The sequence below is a fragment of the Callithrix jacchus genome, chromosome X (genome assembly GCF_049354715.1).
Source record: "Callithrix jacchus isolate 240 chromosome X, calJac240_pri, whole genome shotgun sequence".
NCBI classification, from domain to species: Eukaryota; Metazoa; Chordata; class Mammalia; order Primates; family Cebidae; genus Callithrix; species Callithrix jacchus.
The window spans coordinates 130,585,908-130,609,410 of record NC_133524.1 but is presented as its reverse complement, the minus strand read 5'-3'; the positions used below and the strand labels follow the sequence as shown (position 1 = coordinate 130,609,410).

At 41.7% G+C, this 23,503-nt stretch overlaps 1 protein-coding gene across 1 annotated transcript; it reads right to left on the bottom strand.

Moving 5' to 3' along the window:
• Positions 1–324: 324 nt before the first annotated feature.
• On the bottom strand, positions 325–1,500 carry RTL8C (retrotransposon Gag like 8C). Its single transcript, XM_002763289.6, has one exon. It carries the CDS (start codon positions 1,469–1,471, stop codon positions 1,130–1,132), a length of 342 nt encoding a protein of 113 aa, XP_002763335.1. The 5' UTR covers positions 1,472–1,500; the 3' UTR covers positions 325–1,129.
• Positions 1,501–23,503: the final 22,003 nt, after the last annotated feature.

Sequence of the window (23,503 nt, the reverse complement as noted above, 5' to 3'; positions counted from 1 at the left end):
AGGTGTATGGCTTGTAACCACTTGGAGTATATGCTTTCAGTCAGTTTTTTGGAAACAAAGGAAGAAAAAGCACCCTATCTGACTATTCCTTACCTTATTTTGGCCAAATTCAGATTAAGGTTCATTTCCTAAGGGGCACAAAACTGACTTGTTTACAACATTAATCGTCTGGGATTGGTCACCGGTGGGATCTCCATTTGCAGGACACCACAGGACTCTGTGTCAACATCAGCCATAAGCATAGCAGGGAATATAGCTTTTGAACAAGATATGGACCCCATTTACAGAACCAGGGAGGGAAAAGTGCCATATTCATTGAGACCATTTCTTTTCAATAATGTCTGACATTTATTGAAAATAAGGAAAAGACTTTCTCCAGGTAGTGTATTAGAGCAGAGCAGAATGCAGGGGTTACTGTGTTGAACAAAAGGCACACATCAGAGAGACAGCTGCAAACTCAGAAAACTGGGTTATGGTCAAAACTAACTGGTCCACAAGAGAAAATTAGAGACTCGATTTGGCTGCCAGGCACACCTGGGCCTAGGCAGGAACACAAGAGGTCTTTGGGAGTGGGGAGGAAATAGGTCTCGCTGAAGGTGACAGATCCCTTGGGGTGCAGCCAGCGGTCTGGATCACTGTCCAGGGGCTGTGGCCAGCTCAGATACCTCCGAGGTGAGTCCAGATCACTGGGATGCGGTGGATGGCGATGGCAGTGGCAGCGCAGGTCTGTGGGCAGAATGATGTAGTCGTCTGGCAGTCTCGTGGGGTGGAGGAGGGTTGGCAGCGGCGGCTGTGGGTGGTCTAATCCAGTGTGTAACAGGAGCCCAGCTTGCAGCTGGAGAGCAGGACAGCGTCCAAATATGCATGGGTGGGGCTGGCCGGATGGAAGAAGAGGGCGGCGGCAGCTCGCTCCAAAGTGAGGCCCAGGGGCGGCGGCAGGAGCCTGGAGCGCTATTCCTGGAACAAAGGCAAGCACTACGCGGGAGGGGACAGGAGCGCAGGGGACATCGCGGCGGCTCGAGAGGGAGGGAGGCGAGGAGGGAGGGCACCGGTGGCGACCCTGGCGGCGGCCATTGGCACAGCGGACCCTCTCCAGAGCACCCGCCCCCAGGCCCGAGGGTCTCCAGGCCTAGAAGTCCTCGTCCTCCTCCCATCCAAAGACCCGCTTCATCTCGGCCAGGAAGCCCCGGTAATCATTGAGGAGGGGGCTCTCCTTCTTGATGTAGGGGATCACCCACTGCAGAGCGGGCCCCGTGAGGCGGGTGATGAGGAACGTCACCTTCAGGGCATCGCTGGAGAACGTGTTCTCGTCCACGAACATGTAGGAGCCCGTCTGCACGATGAACTCCGGGAGCCGGTCGGTATCGCCGTCAAACGTCTCGGGAAAGGGAATCGGATTCCTCCAGCGACGCGTCGCAGGCCGGATCGGCAAGGCCAGGAGGGCCTTTATCAGCTGCACCCGACCGTCCATCGCTGCTCTTCGCTTCGCTGGACGTCAATGGGCTCCACCCGGCTCTGCAGAGGTCAGTGCCGAGGCGTCGCCGGAAATGCGTGTCCACTAAGGCCGGCCCAAGCTAGAGTGGGCGGGGCCACAAGCGGAGCTCCAGTCCTCTCATGGACTCCGCCCACAAGGCCGAGTGGTCCCTAGTGCGCAGGCGCGTCGTGGGGCAAACACTGGCGAAGAGGGGCCTAAAGCCATCAAGGAAGCGGGGTCGTATCGGACTTGATGGGCGGAGGTTTCCTAAGTTGGCCGGACCGGGAGCAGGGGAAGAACCAGGGAAACTTGGTGGTGTACCGGGCGCGGGGAGCTGGCTCCGAGAAGCTGTTAGGAGCCCCACCTAGTTCTGGTAGTTGAGGAGTCCTGCCGCTGCACTCGTCCCCACCTCTCATCAGCCTTTGGGTATGCTTTCAGGGACCCTTGGCCCTGGACGCCACTAGTATGAGATTCTGTGAGCACATTTTCCTGCTGCTTCTTGCGTCTCTCAACCAGATTATTGGCTCCCTACTTTGCGACATTATTATAATAGAGAAGCCCCACATATTAGCAAATATAATCTAAAGCAGCATATTCAAAGAGGAATGCACCACGCTTGAGGGGATGGATACCCCATTCTCCATTATGTCATTATTAATATCTAGTATTTGATAGCGCAAAAGGATGACTACAGTCAAAATAATTTAGTTTTACATTTTAAAATAACTAAGAGTATAATTGGATTGTTTGTAGAACAAAGGATAAATGCATGAGGGGATAGATGCCCCATTTACCATGATGTGATTATTATGCATTGCGTGCCTGTATTAAAGCATTTCATGTACCCCATAAATACATATACCTATTATGTACCCACAAAAATTATAAATAATTTTCTAAAAAGAATAATAAATCCACAAGCAGTTAATGTAAGGAGGGTTAAATATTAAGAAATACCTTAATTTGTTATAAAATCTGCCCTCTATTCTCTGCCACATTGTGCTGTGCATAGGCAGTTCACAACACTTCAGCTTGCTTCTTCATGGAACAAAGGGAGAAAGTGTCTCCTTGAAAGTTGGAATCATGTATAAACTAACATAATCATGGGAGTTATATCTCATCACCTTTGCCACATTCTATTGGTTAGAAGCAAGCCATAGTCACAACCTGCACCAAAAGATATGACCAGGACATTGGGATTCTGGGGGCCACCTTAGAATCTGTCTGCCACAGCATGGATATACAAATTTGGTGATCCGTTCATTTGTTGGAGGATATTTGGAACATTTACAGGTTTTGGAAATTACAGAAGAATCAGCTATAAACATTTATGTACAGATTTTTGTGTGAGCCCAGGTTTTCATTTTTCTAGAGTAAATTCCTAGAGCAAAGATTTGTGTCATATGGTTCCTAATAAAAACTCTCATCAAACTTAGAAGGGCACTCCTAAATCTGATGAAAAGCATCTACAGAAAACCTACAGCTATCATACTCAAAGGTGAAAGCCTGAATGCTTTTCACTCTTAGACCAAGAACAAGACACATAGAGGGGAACAACACACACTGAGGCCTATCAGAGGGTACAGGGTGGAGGAGGCAGAGGGTCAGGAACTATAACTAATGGGTAATAAGCTTAATACCTGGGTGATGAAATAATCTATACAACAAACCCCCATGACACAAGTTTACCTGTGTAACAAACCTGCACTTGTATCCCTGAACTTAAAAGTTTAAAAAGATGAACAAAACAAGTACATATGCCCACTTTCATCACTTCAGTGCAATATTGTACTGGAGATTCTAGACAGTGCAATGAGGGCAAAAAAAAATAAGGAAAGGAAAAAGTAATAAAAGGCATCTAGATTGGACAGGGCAAAGGCAAACTTTTGTTATTCTTAAACAACAGATCATCTATATAGAAAGCAGGTTTTCTAAGATCAAAACATGCTAGAACTAAGAAGCGAGTTTAGCAAGGTTGCAGGACACAGGTGAATATACAAAAATCAACTGTATTCCTAGTAACAAACGAGAAATTTGAACTAGAATTTTAAACACCATAAAAATGTAAAAAATGTTAGGGTTAAATATGACAAAAGAGATGAGACTTGTACCCTGAAAATTACAGAACATTCCTAACATATATTATAACATCTGAGTAAAGGAGAGATATACTCATGGGCTGAAAGATTTAATAATGTTAGTATATCAATTCTTCCAAAATTTATCTATAGATCCAAAGTTCCAGTGAGTGTTTTCACATATAAAAAACCACTAATTGCTTCTAAAATTCGTAGGGAAATGCAAAAAAAAAAAAAAAAATATGCAATAGCAAAACAACCTGGAAATTAAAAAAAAAGTTGGAGGACTAATAATATTTGACTTCAAGATTTATAATAAAGCTACAGTAATTAAGACAATTTGATATTGTTATCAAAATAGAGAAATACAGTTGTTTCTTTGTATTTACAAGGGATTGGTTCCAGGACCCCTGCAGATACCAATCCCTTATATAAAATGGTATAATGTTTGCATATAACCTATGTATATCCTCCTATATACTTTAAATTATATCTAGATTACTTATAATACCTAATATGATATAAATGCTATATAAATAGTTGTTACATCATATTTTAATTGTAACCTTTTTCTAATTTTTACTTTTATTTCAATAGTTTTTGGGGTAAAGGTGGCTTTTTGTTACATGGATAAGTTCCTTGGTGGTGATTTCTGAGATTTTAGTGCACCTGTCACCCAAACAGTGTACACTGTACCCAATATGTAGTCTTTTATCCTTCACTCCCCTCCCATCCTTACCCCCGGGTCCCCAAATCCATTATATTAATCTTATGCCTTTGCATCCTCGTAGTTCAGCTTGACTTATAAGTGACAACATAAAATACTTCGTTTTCCATTCCTGAGTTAACTTCACTTAGAATAAAAAAACATCATTTCATTCATTTTTATGGCTGAGTAATAGCACATGTTGTATACATACCACATTTTTTTAATCCACTCGTTCATTGATGGGCACTTAGGTTGGCTCCATATCATTGTAATTGTTAATTGTGCTGCTATAAAACATGCATGTGCATGTGTCTTTTTCATAGAGTGACTCATTTTCCTCTGTTTAGATACCAAGTAGTGGGATTGCTGGATTAAATGGTAGTTCTACTTCTTTAACGAATCTCCATACTGTTTTCCACACTGGTTGTACTAATTTACATTCCCACCAGCAGTGTAAAACTGTTCCCTTTTCCCCAGATCCATGCCAATATTTATTGTTTCTGGACTTTTAAATTATGGCCATTCTTGCAGGAGTAAGGTGGTATCTCATTGTGGGGTTTAATTTGCAGTTTTCTGATGATTAGTGATGTTGAGCTTATTTTCATGTTTGCTGGCTGTTTGTGTATCTTCTTTTGAGCAATGTCTATTCATGTGCTTCACCCACTTTTTGATGGGATTGTTTTTTCTTGCTGATTTTTTTTAGTTTCTTATAGATTCTGGATATTAGTCCTTTGTTGAGTGCATAGTTTGTAAACATTTTCTCCCATTCTATGGGTTGTCTGTCTACTTTGCTGATTATTTCTTTTGCTGTACAGAAGATTTTCATTTAAATAGATCCCATTTATTTATTTTTATTTTTGTTTCACTTGCTTTTGAGGTCTTAGTCATGAATTTTTGCCTAAGCCAATGTCTAGAAGAGTTTGTATGATGTTATCTTCTACAGTTTTTATAGTTTCAGGTCTAAGGTATATGTCTTTGCTCCATCTTGAGTTTATTTTTTTAATAAGTTGAGGGATGGGGATACAGTTTCATTCTTCTACATGTGACTTGGCAGTTTTCCAAGCACCGTTTATTGATAGAGTGTCCTTTCCCAAAATTATGTTTTTGTTTGCTTTTTTAAAGACATGTTGGGGCCAGGCGCGGTGGCTCAAGCCTGTAATCCCAGCACTTTGGGAGGCCGAGGCGGGTGGATCACGAGGTCAAGAGATCGAGACCATCCTGGTCGACATGGTGAAACCCCGTCTCTACTGAAAATACAAAAAATTAGCTGGGCATGGTGGCGCGTGCCTGTAATCCCAGCTACTCAGGAGGCTGAGGCAGGAGAATTGCCTGAACCCAGGAGGCGGAGGTTGCGGTGAGCCGAGATCGCACCATTGCACTCCAGCCTGGGTAACGAGAGCGAAACGCCATCTCAAAAAAAAAAAAAAGACATGTTGATTGTAAGTGTTTGGCTTTATTTCTAGGTTCTCTATTCTGTTCCATAGGTCTACATGCCTATTTTTATACCACTACCATGCTGTCTTAGTAACTATAGTCTTGTAATATAAATTGAAGTCAGTAAATGCGATGCCTCCAGATTTGTTATTTTTGCTTAGTATTACTTTTGCTATGTGGGCTCTTTTTTTTCGTTCCATTTGAATTTTAAGATTTTTTTTCTACTTCTGTGAAGAATGATGATGGTATTTTGATGAGAATTGCATTGAATCTGTAGATTGCTTGGGTCGGTATGTTTATTTTCACAATATTGATTCTTCACATCCATGAGCATGGGTGTGTTTCCATTTGTATTATGTATGATTTCTTTCAGCAGTGTTTTGTAGTTTTCCTCATAGAGATCTTTCACCTCTTTCATTAAGTATTTTTATTAAAGCAGTTATAAAAGGGATTGGGTTTTTTATTTGATTCTCAGCTTGGTCATTACTGATGTATAGTAGCAAAAATCCTCAACAGAATACTACCTAACTGAATACAACAGATATCAAAAAGATAATACATTATGATCAAGTGGGTTTTATACCAGGGAAGCAAGGTTGGTTTAATATATGCAAATAAATAAATGTGCTACATTTATTGGAAGTCAAACTGTTGTTATTCACCAATGATATGATTCTATGCCTAGAAAACCCTAAAGACTCATGCAAAAATCTCATAGATCTGATAAACGAATTCAGTATAGTCGCAGGATACAAAATCAATGTATATAAATTAGTCTTTTTTTTTCCAGAATATTTTGAGCTGGCGTTGGTTGAATCGGCAGATGCAGAACCCATAGATATAGAGGGACAAGTGTAGAAGAATAGGACTGGATATCCAGTTCAGAAATAGACCCACACATATAGAGACAGCTGATTTTCATAAAGCTGTAAAGGCAATTCAGTGGAGAAAGGATAATATTTTCAAAATGATACAGGAAAAGTTTAATATCCATTTACAAAAAATTAAGTTGATCCATATCTCACACCATATGCAAAAATTAACTCAAAAATGTTAATAGACCTAATGGTAAAATGTAAAATTATAAAAATTCTAAAAGACAACAGGAAAAAAACTTTTGACGCCATGGATTAGACAAAGATTTCCTAGCTATGACACCAAAAGCCCAATTCTTTCTTTTATTTTTATTTATTTTATTTATTTTTTTGAGATGGAGTTTCACTCTTTATGCCCAGGCTGGAGTGCAATGGCAAGATCTTGACTCACCACAACCTCCGCTTCCTGGGTGCAAGCAAATTCTCCTGCCTCAGCCTCCTGAGTAGCTGGGAATATAGGCATTCGCCAACATGCCCAGTTAATTTTGTATTTTTAGTAGAGGCAGGGTTTCTCCATGTTGGTCAGGCTGGTCTCCAACCTCAGGTGATCCACCCACCTCAGCCTCCCAAAGTGCTGGAATTACAGGCATGAGCCACTGTGCCTGGCGGAAAAATGTACAATTCTTAAAAGCAAAATTTGGTAAATTGGACTTTATCGTATTAAAAAGCATATGTTCTTCAAAAGACAGTGTTGAGAGAATGAACAGACAAGGCACAGGTTGGGAAAAAATATTTGTAAGTGGCATATCTAATGAAGATTTGAATCCAGGATACATATAGAACTCTTAAAACAACAATGTAAAATGTCAACAACCTAATTTAAAATGGAAAAAAAATCTGAAGAGACACAACTAAAAAAGATAAATGTATGACAAATAAGTAATCAAAAAGATGTCCAGGGACACATGAATTTTATCTCTTTCTTCATAGTAGGAAGTAAAATCAGTCAAATGCATTTTCTGCGTCTATGTGTCTTCTGTGTTCCTAATTTATGCAGTTAGGGGATAGCAAATTAAAACCACAATCACATTTACTAGAATGACTGAAGTAAAAAAGAAAACCAACAAATGAAGAACCCAGAACAAAACAAAACCTGACGATACAGAATGTAAATGAATTTGGAGAGCAACTTAATCTCTCATATATTGCTAGTGGGAATACAGAATGTTAGCCCCTTTGCAAAACATTTTTGGCATCCTACAAGTTTCTTTTATCCAACTTTAGACACTATAATTCCTCCTCCCCTGAGATAACCACTATTCTGAATTCTATAAGCATTTAGCTTTAGCTATTTTTAACGCTGACATAAAGTGGAATACTAAAGTATATACAAATTTTGTGCCTCACGAGTTCTATTCAATGTAACATCTGTAGCACTCCTACATATTGCTGGGTGTACTAGTATAGAATTCCATTGTATGACTATGCCATAATTTATTTATCCATTTGCCTAATCTTGTAAAATATAAAAAGGATAATATGCCATGGTTAAATAAAATTGCCCCAGCAATGCAAAGTTGTTTTATGAATCAAAAATCAATTATAATTTACTGTACTAACCGAAAGGAACTATAGCAGACAGAATGGCAATTCCCCAAAGATGTGTGTGTCCCCATTCCCAGAACCTGAAAATATAAAGCAAGAAGGAATTAAAGCTGCAGACAGAACTAAAGTTGCCAATCAATTTATTACACTGAAAATACAAAGATAATCATTGATTATCTAATTGAATGAACTCTTAAAAGTGGAACATGAAGGCAGAGAGGATTAGAAAGAAGCCACATGAGAAAAATTTGACACCCACTATTGCCGACTTTGAAGAGGAAGAAGGCAGCCATGAGCCAGTAAATATGCTGGGAATAGCCCTCATATCACAGAGCAAGAACAGAGTACCTTGGTCCTACAACCACAAGGAACTGAATTCTGCCAATAGTCTAAATGAACAGGAAAAAAATTATTTCGTAGAATCTTCAGAAAGGGACGTAGCCTCCCAATACCATGACTTTGGTCTAGTATGACCCATAAGGAACTTCTGACCTACAAAACAGTAAGATGATAAATATGTGTTGTTTTAAACCACCAAATTCGTGGTTATTTGTTAAGACAGCAACAAAGCTAATACAAAGAGAAATTCCATAGGATCATATCAACAGACAGAAAATGCATTTGACTGATTCCACTTCCTACTATTAAGAAACAGATAAAATTCATGGAGGGTATCTTGTAATTTGGAGGAAATATATATAACATTTAGTTGTGCCGGTAGGACACTTTTACTGAACAGGCTGTATGGATGTTTTAGAAATATGCATGCTACTCTGCTCAGCAAGACTTATATAACCCAGTCAACCCAACTATGTTGAAAGTATCTATGGCAAACAAGTGATCATGGTACATATCACCAATAACAAAATATGCTGACATCATGAACACCTTGATATGATAACCTAACACAAAAAATCTTTGCTGTAGTATACCTGGCAAAAATAACTCATTCTAATAATGACAAAACACCAGAGGAAAGCAAATCTAGGAACATTTTACAAAATTATTGATCAATAATTTTTTTTTTTTTTTTTGAGACGGAGTTTCGCTCTTGTTACCCAGGCTGGAGTGCAATGGTGCAATCTCGGCTCACCGAAACCTCCGCCTCCTGGGTTCAGGCAATTCTCCTGCCTCAGCCTCCTGAGTAGCTGGGATTACAGGCACGCGCCACCATGCCCAGCTAATTTTTTGTATTTTTAGTAGAGACGGGGTTTCACCATGTTGACCGGGATGGTCTCGATCCCTTGACCTCGTGATCCACCCGCCTCAGCCTCCCATAGTGCTAGGATTACAGGCGTGAGCCACCGCGCCTGGCCCTGATCAATAATTTTCAAAAGTGTCAAAGCCGAGCGTCTGCGAAGGAACACGGAAGGGCAGAGAGTGTGAGACAGGGAATAAATATACCAGGCTGACTACTGAGCTTTAAAGAACTTGCAGGCTTTGCTCTCCAAGAACAATGGTCTTGGACCTCACCAAAAAAATCCTCACCCCCAACGCACCTAGAAAGACTTCGCCTCGCCAACCCCTACGGTGTGACCTCCCCTCCTCGACCGATTAAGCCAGCCACCACAATTCCCACCACCTGCTCCGCAGGGTGCCCTGGGACTGCTGGGCGCACTAATGACCACCAGGCCTTCTGGGCAGAGCTGGCTGAAGCGCCTGGGCCCTCCCCATGGCTCCACCCACACCCGGGTCCTCCTCCCCAACATGCACTTCCCACGACGCCTCAGTGCAGCCCGCCCGCGAAGCCCATCGCAGCCCAGCGAAGCCCAGTGGAGCGAGAGCGGCGAGATGGAGATGGACTGTCGGGTGCAGCTGATGAAGGCCCTCCTGGCCTGGCCCCTCCTGCCCGCGGCGCGTCGCTGAAGTAACCTGATCCCCGTTCCCGAGATGTTTGACTGCAATACCGACCGGCTCCCGGAGTTCATCGTGCAGACGGGCTCCTACATGTTCGTGGACGAGAACACTTTCTCCAACGACGCCCTGAAGGTGAGGTTCCTCATCACCCGCCTTACGGGGCCCGCCCTGCAGTGGGTGATCCCCTACATCAAGAAGTAGAGACCACTCCTCTGTGATTACCGGGGCTTCCTAGCCGAGATGAAGCGGGTCTTTGGATGGGAGGAGGACGAGGACTTCTAGGCCTGGAGACCCTAGCGTCTGGGGCAGGGAGCTCTGGGGAGGGTACGCTGTGCCAATGGCCACCGCCAGGGTCACCAAAGGCAACCTCCCTCCTCGCCCCCCTTCCCATCGAGCTGCCGCGATGTCCCCTGCACCCCTGTCCCCTCCCGGGTAGTGCTTGCCTCTGTTCCAGGAATAGTGCTCCAGGTTGCCGCTGCTGCCCCTGGGTCTCACTCTAGAGCGAGCCGCCGCCACCGCCAACACCGCCACCCTCTCTTGCCAGCCCAGCCCCTCCTATGCACATCTGGACGCTGTCCTGCCCTCCAACTGCACAAAGCTGGACTCCTGTTACACACTGGACAGACCACCCACAGCCGCCGCTGCCAACCCCCCTCCACTCCTACAGACTGTCAGACGACTACATCATTCTGCCTACAGACCATCACCATCCACCGCATCCCACGACAGACTGTTGTTCCTAGTGACCTGGACTCACCTCAGAGGTATCTGAGCTGGCCACAGCCCCTGGACAATGATCCAGACCACTGGCTTCCCCCCAAGGGGTCGGTCTCCTTCAGTGAGACCCATTTCCTCCCCATCTCCAGAGACCTCTTGTGCTCCTGCCACATGGCTGCCAGGGCTCAGGTGTGCCTGGCGGCCAAATCGAGTCTCATAGTTTTGCCCAGAATCCACTTCTCTTCTGAATTTGCAGCATTTTCTCAGGTGCTTCTTGGTCAACAAAATAACTTGTATCTTCTGCTCAACTCCTTTACACTACCTGGAGAAAAGCATTTTCCATATTTTCAATAAATGTCAGACACTTTTGAAAAAAAATAGAGTCTGAATGAATATGGCGCCTTTTTCTCCCTGGTCCTGTAAATGTGGTCCATATCTTGTTCAGAAATGATATCCACTGTTATTCAGTGACGGATGTTGACTCCAGCATTATAAAACATGTGAGATAGAGTTCTGTGGTATCCTGGGGATAGATCATCCACTGGTGATCATTCTGTCTCAGATGATGAATCCTCTAAACCAGTTAGGATTGTCCCCAGGCTCTTAAGAAATGAATCATTACCTCATTTTAGCCAACACTATGTGAGAAGTCAGACAGCAGGCCCTTAGAAAAGGTATCCTCATTTCTAGAAAGTGGTTTGAAAGCACAATTCCCAAGTTGTTAGAAACCATAAATCCCACACAGATTATTGGTGAACAGCTGTAAAATGTTATTTAACCCATGATTCAGGGAACCAACAGAATTACATAGGCGCTTTTCATGTAGGTAGTAGGGGAAATGCAGAGATTGTTAATTTAGATATAAACCTGGTTGATGACCTGCAGGACAATAGAACTATATATAAACTTTCCAAATAAGCAGAAAAAAATCACTGCTTATGGTTTAGCTGCAGTTTAATATCTTAGATTTATGGTATTGTAAAAAGCTTATGCTTCCTCACCAACTGTTGGTGAACAAAGTTTAAATACAAATCAGGTGGGCCACAGGTAGGCTTATAGGACAATGTTCTGGTATGATGTTAAAAAGCTGTACAATCAACTTTTTGCCCCGTTTTTAAATGTTGATGATCTTCCAGAATAAGGAATGGAAGAATGAATCATACTAGCACTTTTTTACACTGCTTTTCTCTTTTTCTTAATTTGAATAAATAAGCTTTTGCCATTTAGTTTAGTCCCTTTTGTGCTGCCATAACAGAATGTGACAGACTGGATCATTTAAAAAAAAAAACAGAAATTTATTTTCTCATAGTTCTGGAAACTGAGAAGTCTAAGATCAAGGCACTGGTATCTGGTAACGCCTTTTTCCTGAGTCCTCAAAAGGTGGAAGGTAAAAGGGCAAGAGACGATGAATGCTAAGTTCATGTGACATGAGTGAAGACAGATAAACCACTCCTACAAGCATTTTTATAGTGACATGAATCCATTCATGTGGGCAGAACTCTCATGACCTAAATAACTCCCAAAGGGGCACACCTCCCAACACTGTTGCATTGGGGATTACATTTCAAAGGCAGGGACAAAAATATTCAAACCACAGAATCATTTATGTGCTATAGTTTTCAGGGCTTTATATGGTGCAGGAGGTACATTTTCTAATAATGTATCTTGATTATTTTTGTTCCTCCAAATAATAAAACCATCATTAATTTGCAGTTTGCCATGTAGTAGGGCAAATTCTTGAAATTGAAGGAAAAATTGAATTGCTTAATAAAAGCAATTTATTGTTTTATTATTTATAATAATTATGTTATTGTTTTATTATTTATTATATTATTATTTATACTTAAAACCAACTGAAACTAGACTAATTATGAGATGTCAATTCAAGGTGCTGGTAGTCTGCTTTCTTGTATGAGTGAAAAGGAGAGTACGTTAAGCATATTCACTGTTAGGATTTAAACATAGATTCTGCTGAAGCAGTTGGAAAAGTTTTCAGAAGCAGTTTACATGATGGAGTAAGCCAGCATTTCCCTGTGATCTGTGTCCACTGGCTCCAAAGGTAGGTAGATTGGGCAGGGACTTATGGGTAACCTTTGAACAATGTCAGTAACTGTATTAGTCTGTTCTCACACTGCTATAAAGACACTACCCAAGACTGGATAACTGACAAAGAAAAGAGGTTTAATTGACTCACAGTTCTGCATGGCTGGGGAGGCCTCAGGAAACTTACAATCACAGCGGAAGAGGAAGCAGGCACGTCTTAACATGGTGGCAGGCAAGAGAGCATGCGAAGTTGGAACTGTCAAATACTTATAAAACCATCAGATCTTGTCAGAACTCACTATCATGAGAACAGCATAGGGTAAACTGCCTCCATGATCCAATCACCTCCCACCAGGTCCTTCCCTTGACACATGGAGATTATGGGGATTACAATTTGAGAAGAGATTTGAGTGGGGATCCAGAGCCAAACCATATCATTCTACCCCATCCCCTCCCAAATCTCACATCCTTTTTATATTTCAAAACTGATTGTGCCTCCTCAACAGTCCCCCAATGTCTTAACTCATTCCAGCATTAACCCAAAAGTCCAACCCCAAAGTCTTATCTGATATAGAGCATGCCCTCTCCACTTAGGAGCCTGTAAAATAAAAAGCAAGTTACTTCCAAGATACAATGAGGGTACAGGCATTGGACAAATGCTTCCATTCCAAATGGGAGAAATTGGCCAAAATGAAGGGGCTACAGGCCCCATGAAAGTCTGAAATCCAGCAAGGCAGTCATTAAATCTTTTTTTTTTTCTTGAGATGGGAGTTTCACTCTTGTTGCCTAGGCTGGAGTGGAGTGGTGTGATCTCAGTTCACTGCAACCTCTGCTTCCCAGTTTCAAGTGATTCTCCTGCTTCAGCCTCCCAAGTAGCTGGGTTTACAGGCATGTACCACTACAGCCAGCTAATTTTGTATTTTTAGTAGAGACAAGGTTTCACCATGTTGGCCAGGCTGGTCTCAAACTCCTGACCTCAGGTGATCTACCCGCCTCGGCCTCCCAAAGTGCTGGGATTACAGATGTGAGCAACTGTGCCCAGCCTAAATCTTAAAGCTCCAAAATAATCTCCTTTTACTCTATTTCTCACATCCAGGGCATGCAGATGCAAAGAGTAGGCTCCCATGGCCTTGGGCAGTTCCACTCCTGTGGCTTTGCAGGGTCTAGCCCCTGTGGCTGCTCTCATGGGCTGGCATTGATTGCCAGTGGCTTTTTCAGGCACACGATCCAAGCTGTCAGTGGATCTACCATTCTGTGGTCTGGAGGACAGCACCCCTCTTCTCACAGCTCCACTAGGCAATACCCCAGTGGGGACACTGTGTGGGTGCTCCAACCCCACGTTTCCCTTCCACACTTCCCTAGCAGAGGTTCTCCATAAGGGCTCTGTTCTTGCAGCAGACTTCATTTCCATACATCCTCTGAAATCTAGGTGGAGGTTAGAAATCCTCAATTCTTGAATTCTGTGCACCTGCAAGCACAACACCACATGGAAGCTGCAGGACTTGGGGCTTGCACTCTGAAACAATAGCCTGAGCTGTCCCTTGGGTCATTTTAGCCATGGCTGAAGCTGGAGTGGCTGGGACTTGGGGCACCAAGCTTCTAGGCTGCATGGGGAAAGTGGGGGGCTCCCAACCCACAAAACCATTTTTTCTTCCTTGGCCTCAACGCCTATGATGGGATGGGCTGCTGTGAAGATCTCTGACATCCCCTGGAGACATTTTCTCCATTGTCTTGGTGATTAACATTCACTCCTCATTACTTATGCAAATTCCTTCAGTAGGTTTTAATTTTTCCCCAGAAAATAGGTTTTTCTTTTCTACCACATGGTCAGGCTGCAAATTTTCCAAACTTCTATGCTCTGCTTCCCTTTTAAACATAAATTCCAATTTCAGATCATCTCTCTCAAGCTCAAAGTTCCACAGATTTCTAGGGCAGGGGCAAAATGCCACCAGTCTGTTAAAGTATAACAAGGGTGACGTTTGCTCTTGTTTCAAATAAGTTCTTCATCTCTATCTCAGACCACCTCAGCCTGGACTTTATTGTCCATATAATTATCAGTATTTTGGTCAAAACCATTCAACAAGTCTGTACTAACTTCCAGCATTCCCACATCTTCTTGTCTTCTTCTGAGCCCTACAAACTGTTCCAACCATTGCCTATTACCCAATTCCAAAGTTGCTTCCACATTTTCTGGTATCTTTATAGAAGTACTCAACTCTACTGGTACGAATTTACTGTATTTGTCTGTTCTCACACTGCTATAAAGATACTACCCAAGACTGGGTAATTTACAAAGGAAAGAGGTTTAATTGACTCACAGTTCTGCATGGCTGGGAAGGCCTCAGGAAACTTACAATAATGGCAGAAGATGAAGCAAGCACATCTTACATGGAAGCAGGCAAGAGAGAGCATGTGAAGGTGAAACTGTCAAACACTTATAAAGCCATCAGATCTTGTGAAAACTCACTCACTATCAAAAGAACAACCTGGGAGAAACCACCCCCATGATCCAATTACCTCCCACTAGGTCCCTCCCTTGACACATGGGGATTACAATTTGAGGTGAGAATTGAATGGGGACACAGAGCCAAATCGTGTATTAGTAGCCCCATAGCCCTCTCAACAACAATGCCTCAGCAATTTTCTTCCTTCTGGCAGAATGGCTCTGTCAGGGAATTGTTCCTTGGTCTACACTAGTTCTATCATTACAAGTCTTCTTTCATGCTATAAATATCTTGGGGAGGATAATACTTCACAAGAATGAATCATGAACATCTTTGCAATATTTCATAAAGAGACAGAAGAAATGGTATTTGTAAGGGGAGGAGGGAGGTTCCTTTTCATTATTGTCTTACTCAGCTTGGGCTGCTATAATAAATTATCATAGACTGGGTGGTTTAAACAACAAACATTTATTTCTCATGGTTCTGGAGATTGGAAAGTCCAAGATCAAGGTGTTGGTAGATTTGGTATCTCCTGAGGGCCCTCTACTTGGTTTGTAGACCACCTTGTTGCTGTGTCATCTAACGTAACAGAGAAAAAACACTCTAATCTCTTTCTTATAAGGCAGTGGTCCCCAACCTTTTTGGCACCAGGAGCCAGTTTAGTGGAAGACAATTTTTCCACAGACTGGGCTGGGGGATGGTTTGGGGATGATTCATTCAAGTACATGTATTATGTACTTTATTTATATTATTATTATATTGTAATATATAATGAAATAATTATACAACTCACCATAATGTAGAATCAATGGTAACCCTGAGCTTGTTTTCCTGCAACTAGACAGTCCCATCTGGGGGTAATGGGAGATAGTGACAGATCATCAGACATTAGATTCTCATAAGGAGTGCACAACCTAGATCCCTCACATGTGCAGTTTACAGTAGGGTTTGCATTGCCATGAGAATCTAATGCCACCACCGATCGGACAGGAGGTAGAGCTCAGGCAGTAATGTGGGCCATGGGGAGTGGCTGTAAATATAGTTGAAGTTTCACTCACTTGCCCAGTGTTTACTACTTGTTGTGCCACCTGGTTCCTAACAGACCAGAGAACAGTATGGGGAGGGCAAGAGGTTGGGGACCCATGTTATATGGGCATTAATGTGATCATAGGCACCCCACCCTCATGACCTCATCTAAAATTAATTATCTCACAAAGGCCCCAACTCCAAATACCATAACATTGGGAATTAAGGTGTCACCATATGAATTTGGGCATTGGGGAAAAACATAAATATTAGTCCGTAGCAATTACTTTGCAGTCTTATCACTTGCTATTTTTCTCGGTTGGTTTTTCACTTCCTTCTTAGCAATGTATTCTATCCCCCACCATGAAGTTACATCTCTAAAGTGAATATAAAAGGACAATGAACATAAAAGGCAAGACAGAGAAAATGTAATTCACCCTTTTTTTGGTGGCTGGGGCCATTATTGACTTGAATCCTATAATTAAGATAAATACCCACAAATCTTGTGACACACATGCACAAAAATTTAATATGGGAAATAGAGGCACAGAGGGGACAGTGTGACCTTTGAGTGATTTAGTGTCCTGAGACTTTGGTTTCCAGGGCAATCCTGGTGGCGAGAACTTGTGTAATAAGAGGCTTGAAAGTATAAGTCTCAAATTGTTACAAACCGTAATTTTCACACAGCCATTTGATAAATACCTATCAGTGCTTACTTATCACACTGTTCAGGGAGTCGGCAGAATGACAGAACTAGTTCACAAAGTAACGTAAAGATCTATCAGGAAAGGAATGTGGTAGTAAGATTGCTAATTTAGGAACAAACTTGGCCAATGTCCGGAAAAATATCACTCCTTAACCATATTTCTACAAGTTAACCTCTTAAATCTACAATATTGTATTTTAAAAAGTATTCTCCATAATCAGTTTTTGGTCAAAGTTAAATATCCACATAGATTCAGATGATTCTCAAGTAGGGTTATTAGTAAGCTTTCTGCCCTGCTATTAAAATGTTATGCAGTCATCTTTTTGCCTCATTTCCATTTTGGGTGATTTTTCCAGAAAAGTGGAAGGATTAATATATATCACACTGGTATAGCTTTACTTTTTTTTTTTCTTTTTGTTTGAGAAGTAAGCTTTGCTATCCATTAATTATGCCCTGTGATTTGCTGGGATGTACATGAGCTAGAGCTACATTATGTGCACTAAGACTATGAAATTTCATTAACTCAGTAGTTTTTCTGTGTTAATATAGAAAAGTCCTGTTGAAGCTAATTGAACGATTTGAATTACTTGAAAAAGGAAGTTTTAAATTTTTTATACCATCTACTGGTTAAAACAGTTGGAACTGGGCTAATAGTGGGGCCAGAGCAATGCACAGGAATCTGTTTGCCTTGATGATAGAGAGGAATAGTTGGATCAAGCCAGAGTCACAGTGATACCTATCCCTGGCCATACCTATCCCTGAGGAGCAAGCCCTCTTGGACTCGCCATGGGCAGCCATTGTGTTTGGGTCAGCAAGTAGCTGCCCACCCCAGACCCCTAAGTAGAAGCCCTGAACACTCCATCTTTTTTCATTCAAACCTCTGGACCATTCCTCTGCTGAAGGCAAAGTAAACCCTTTAGTAGAATGGGAAGGAGGTCTTCCTGCTCACCTTCCAATGGAATGAGGGCTTGGGCCTTATAAATAGCTGATCAGAAATGTACTATATGGTCATTGTAGAAATATGGGAATATGTAGAATAATACCAAATGGAAAAGGAATGTCACCAATGAGAACCAATTTAACATGTTATTTGTTTCCTTTCAAGAGTTGTCATAGAGCTCTTAAGTTATATAATAATAATCATATACAGTTGTGGATTTACCTATTTTCAGTTATAATATCATAAACCATAACTTATGTGAGTACAGCATTTAAGAAAACTGAACTTCAATGCCTGTATAATACATATATACCATAATATATCTAATCTTTTTGTGATCTATGACTGTCCAAATTATTTTGTTATTATAAGTAATGTTCTGATTACCATTTTTAAACATAAATCTTCATATGTTTTTGTACTTATTTCTTTAGGTGAGAGTGTTAAGATGGAGTTATTATACAAAAGATATGAACATTTTGAGACTCTGAATACATTTCGGGAAGTTGCTTTACGAAAGGCATGCATTAGTTCTTACTCCCGCCAGTAGAGTGAGACGGCTCTCCTCACTCACACTCACAGCACTCTTCATCTTTTCTCATGCTTTTAAATTGATAGACCACAAAATGATTTGTGATGATTTCTTCCATTTGATTTCCTATGATTATTACTTTAAGGTTGAACCATGTTCATATGTTTGTTGTTCATTTGTTTTCTATCTTCCCTAAGTTGCCTGGTCAAATAATATTCCCACATTTCTTTCAGGGTTCGACTGTCTTCCAGGTGATTTTTATAAGCTTCTTACTTATGAAGTTTATTAACCTTCAGTGATGTTATAGCAGGTATAGTCTCAATTTTGTTTTTTAAATTTTGAGTTTTTACATGCTTAAGTAATTTATATTGTGGCTATACAAGAGAAGGTAATAATCACGTGATATTTTTGCAGTTTCCTCATGTTTCATTTTTATGCTTACATTTTAAAATTCATCTGTAATTTATTATTTAACTTGTTTATCTATAATCTTTTTTTTTCATCTAAATACACTTCAAGAAACACTGGGAGTTTTTTTTTTAACAGATCTTTCATTGAATGGTTTTCATTGATTTGCAAAGGCTGCTGGTCATGTGTTTCCTTCTGTGTTTTATGGCCCTTTTCTGGGCTGCCGTGGCTCTTAGCTCCTCTACACACTGCACCTTTCCTGGCACCCAATGTTCGGCCCTGTGATAGAGGTAGTCCTGGCGATAAAACTGGAGACACTGTACCCGGATATGGTGATGAGTTCCACCTGTCACAGTTGAAAGCTATACCTCCAAACTTAGTCCACCCTCAGGGAGGTGGAATACTTACCTGTCTGACCCATTGCACCTATATGGTATCTGTATCAGGCCAATAAGCAGTGTGGGTAATACCTCATCATCTTGTCATACAAGCCTGGACAATTGCAATGCTTTGAATATCCTGAGTCCAACCCTAGTTATGAATAACAGAGTCAATCCTAGCCTAGAAGCAGATATCTGGTGTAAACTGTGATTAGCCACCTTGCTAATCACTTTTGTCTCTCTTTCTAGCAGATTTTTTACTTGATGTCATGATCTAAGCCCAATGTTTATAGATTTTTCCTTTGGGGCTGAGTACCAGCTCACTTCTTTGGCTACTGTTTTGTATTACTTCTCCTAATCCTTTGGGACTTGAACACCCATTAGAAACAATCAACTTATGAAGTGCCTGCATATGAGATTTAACCTTACCCAATTCCTCTTTCCCAAAAGAGGAGGGTGTTGTAGAGATTAGCCAGAGAACAGTCTTTGCCATCCTTTGACAGCAACTGGCAAGAGCAGTAAGCAGACGGCATCCTCAGACTGGACATCATAGGAGACACTGACGATTAGAATGAGCATGCTCTTAGAGAGCAGAAAACAATTGTCTCAGGAGTTGCACTAAGACATTGTGGGCACTGAGAAGTCCACGTCATTTGAACAATTAACCTGATGAAAAGGAGATTTATATATATATATATATATATATATATATATATATATATATATATATATATAAATATAAATATATATATAGTGTGTGTGTGTGTGTGTGTGTGTGTGTGTGTGTGTATGTAAACAGAGTCTCACACTGTTGCCGGGGCTAGAGTGCAGTGGTGCGATCTCGGCTCACTGCAACCTCCACCTCCCAAGTTTAAGCGATTCTCTTGCCTCAGCCTCCTGAGTAGCTGGGACTACAGGTGCCCACCACCACACCCAGCTAATTTTTTGAATTTTTAGCAGAGATGGGGTTTCACTATGTTGACCAGGCTGGTCTTGAATGCCTGACCTCGTGATCCAACCATCCTGGCCTCCCAAGTGCTGGGATTACAGGCATGAGCCACTGTGCCTGGCCAGGAGAGAGCACCTTGGTGCAAGTCACAGTAAGGTCTTTCCCAGCAGTAGTCATAGCTTCAGGATAGGGAATAGGTCATGATCTCCAAAGTACCACTCTATTGGAGAACAGAGTGTCATCGCTTAAGCATTAAAACTGCCCCTTCAAACTGAAAATACTCTTCTGACCATAAGGGCAGCCCTATCTAATCAGAAATATCCAGAATAATGTTTGGCCAAATATCTTGGGTACTGTAGCCAAACCAAGTTGACACATAAAATTAGCTATCACAAGTCTATCCCTTTTCAAATTGACACCCATATCCATCTTCTTAAACCATACTTAATCTCCAAATAAATACAATAACAAGGTCATAATTCTGCCTAATGTGATACCACTGTGCTGTGTACAACCTTAAATTCCATTATATATAAAATTGCATTCAATATATCTTATGTTATATGATAAGGGAATAAGAGGGAAAAAAAGATACACACTAAAACACATAAAAATGTGTTCATAGCAAAATAAAAAGGAAATATTCATTACAATTACATTTCTTATTTCTGTAACTGATCATGTGATTGTATTCTTCTTCCACTACCCACTCTGTATACCCTTTGCCCTCAGCAAGCACCTTGGCTGGTCATGGTTCTTTACCTAGTGGGGTGACCCAAATCTTCTTTCCTGAAGGTTCTGCGACATTAGTAGCCCGTCTGTATTGGCTTGTTGTACCCTTCTATTGACCTTAATCACTAGGCATGATAAAGGATCTCCTTTATTCCAGACATTATTCTTCCTTACCTCAATTGTGGAGTTGTAGTACTATTTCCTCTTGATAGGATCGGTCACCCCAGTCAGCACTGTAACTCGTTTCTTTGCCCGCTGATTCAGAGGCATGAGGAACCCAAAGTGGCCAGGTGGCAGTCTTAACTTCCAGTTCCATGGAACTGTTGTGTCTTTTGGTGGAAGATTTCCTCCCTCTGGAACCCAGAACTCCAGTCCAGCAGATCATAAAGTCACAGAAACAGGAAGCAAAAATTTTGCTAGTGGATCACTAGAAGAAATGGTGAGTGATGCTATTCCCATTTCCACCCCATGATTCCTGGGCCCATAAATCATGACTATGGGAGAAACAACCCTACATGTTACATACTGATTCAGAGCATATATAGCCTTCTGGAGAACCTTTCCCCAGTCCTGCAAGGTACTGTCACTTAGCTGGTGCTGTAACTGAGCCTTCAAAAGGCCTTTCCATCATTCCATCAAGCCAGCTGCTTCAGAATGGTGGGGAATGTGGTAAGACCAGTGAATTCCATAATCATGGGCCAACTGCCCTACTTCTTTTAGGATTTCTTTGGTCAGAAGCAATGTTGTGTGACATACCATGACATAAGGCATTCTGCAAGTCTATGAATGGTAGTTTTGGCAGAAGTATTCCATGAAAAGAAGACAAATCCATCCAGAATATCTACTCCAGTAAGAACAGAACCCTGCTCCTCCATGATAGAATCAGTCCAATGTAATCAACCTGCCACCTGGTAGCTGGCTGATCACTCCAGAATATGGTGCCATATAGGGACTCAGCATTGGCCTCTGCTGCTGACTGGACACTCAGTGGTAACCATAGCCGGTGTGCCTTGGTGAGTGGAAGTCCATGTTGCTGAGCCCACGTATAACCTTCATCCCTGCCATCATGGCCATTTTGTTCATGAGCCTACTGGGCAGTGGCAGGGGTGGCTGAGGACAGAGACTGACTAGCATCCATAGAATAGGTCATCCTATCCACTTGATTATTAAAAGCATACTCTACTGAGGTCACCCTTTGATAAGCATTGACATAAGACACACATATCATCACATTTTTTGCTCACCCTGAGAGTTCTATCTACATACCTCTTCCCCAGATTTCTTTGTTATCATTTTCCTTGTCATGTTCCTTCCAAGTCCCTAACTATCCAGCCAAACCATTGGTCACAGCCCATGTATCAGTATCTGATCACATGTCTGACAGTCTCTCCTTTTATCCCAGCTTGTATCTCTGATCACATAAGGAAGGCAAGTACTACACTACCAGTTGAAGGAGAAGGCAAAGGACTAAGCTTGGTTTATTAGTGGATTGGCCCAGTGTGAGAGCCAAACCCAAATTGGAACTGAATGCCAGTATAGCCATACTTGGCATTTTTTTTTTGACACAAGGTGTTGCTCTGTCACCCAAGCTAGAGTACAATGACACAATCATAGCTCACTGCACTCTTCAACTCCTGGGCTCAACTGATCCTCCTGCCTCAGCCTCCTGAGTAGCTAGGACCACAAGTGTGCACCAGCAAGCCTGGCTAATTATTTTTATTTTTTGTACAGACAGGTTCTCACTATATGGACCTAAGCTGGTCTTGAACTCCTGGATTCAAGCAATCATCCTGCCTTAGCCTCCCAAAGCACTGGGATTACAGGCACGAGCTACTACACCCGTCCTTCTTGGGATGTTCTTGATAGTCAGTGGAACACTAAAATCTTTCCAATGGGCAGAGCTATGAGCAGCACACTTGGCCATCCACTGTATAGAAGGAAAAGTGACCTGAGGTGAGAATATATAGACTTATGGTCATTAAACAATGACCTTGTTCTCTGGCCTGGAAAAAGACCAGAAGGTCAGAAACAAAGAATTTGGGGGTAAAAGCATACGAATGGATATAAGGGAGTTGGCACAGAGAGTAAAGATTTTTTTTAATCCCACATTAATGTGCATCAGAAAGTATACATAGACCATGGAAGAAGCACTGAACTACTGAAAAGACAAAATGATTCAGCCAATGGACATTAGACAGCCTTCATCATTAGTCACCCTAGAAATGGCATGAAGACATATGAAAGGAGTTGATATGCTGGTCAAGAGGGAAGTTATGCATATACCCAGCAGTCTGGAATCCCACATACCAAGGTTAATATAGTTACTATTGCCTATGAGTTTACAACTTTCCTGCAACTGAGACCTATGCTAAGCCACCAATATATCACAAATTCCAATAGGCCGCTTGGTGGCCAATTGATTATACTGAGCCCCTTCCATACTAAAAGAGCTAGGAGTTTGCCCACAAAGGAATAGATACGTATTTTCAGAAAAAGTTTGCCTTTCCTCCCTTCATAGGCTCAGCACTATCTTGAATCTTATAGAATGCATGATCCACAGGCATGGAAGTGGGAGTGCTCCTGAAACCATAGGATCAACTGATCATATCACCTATGACACTGCAGAAATAAGCTGTAATCATAGCATGTTCTAA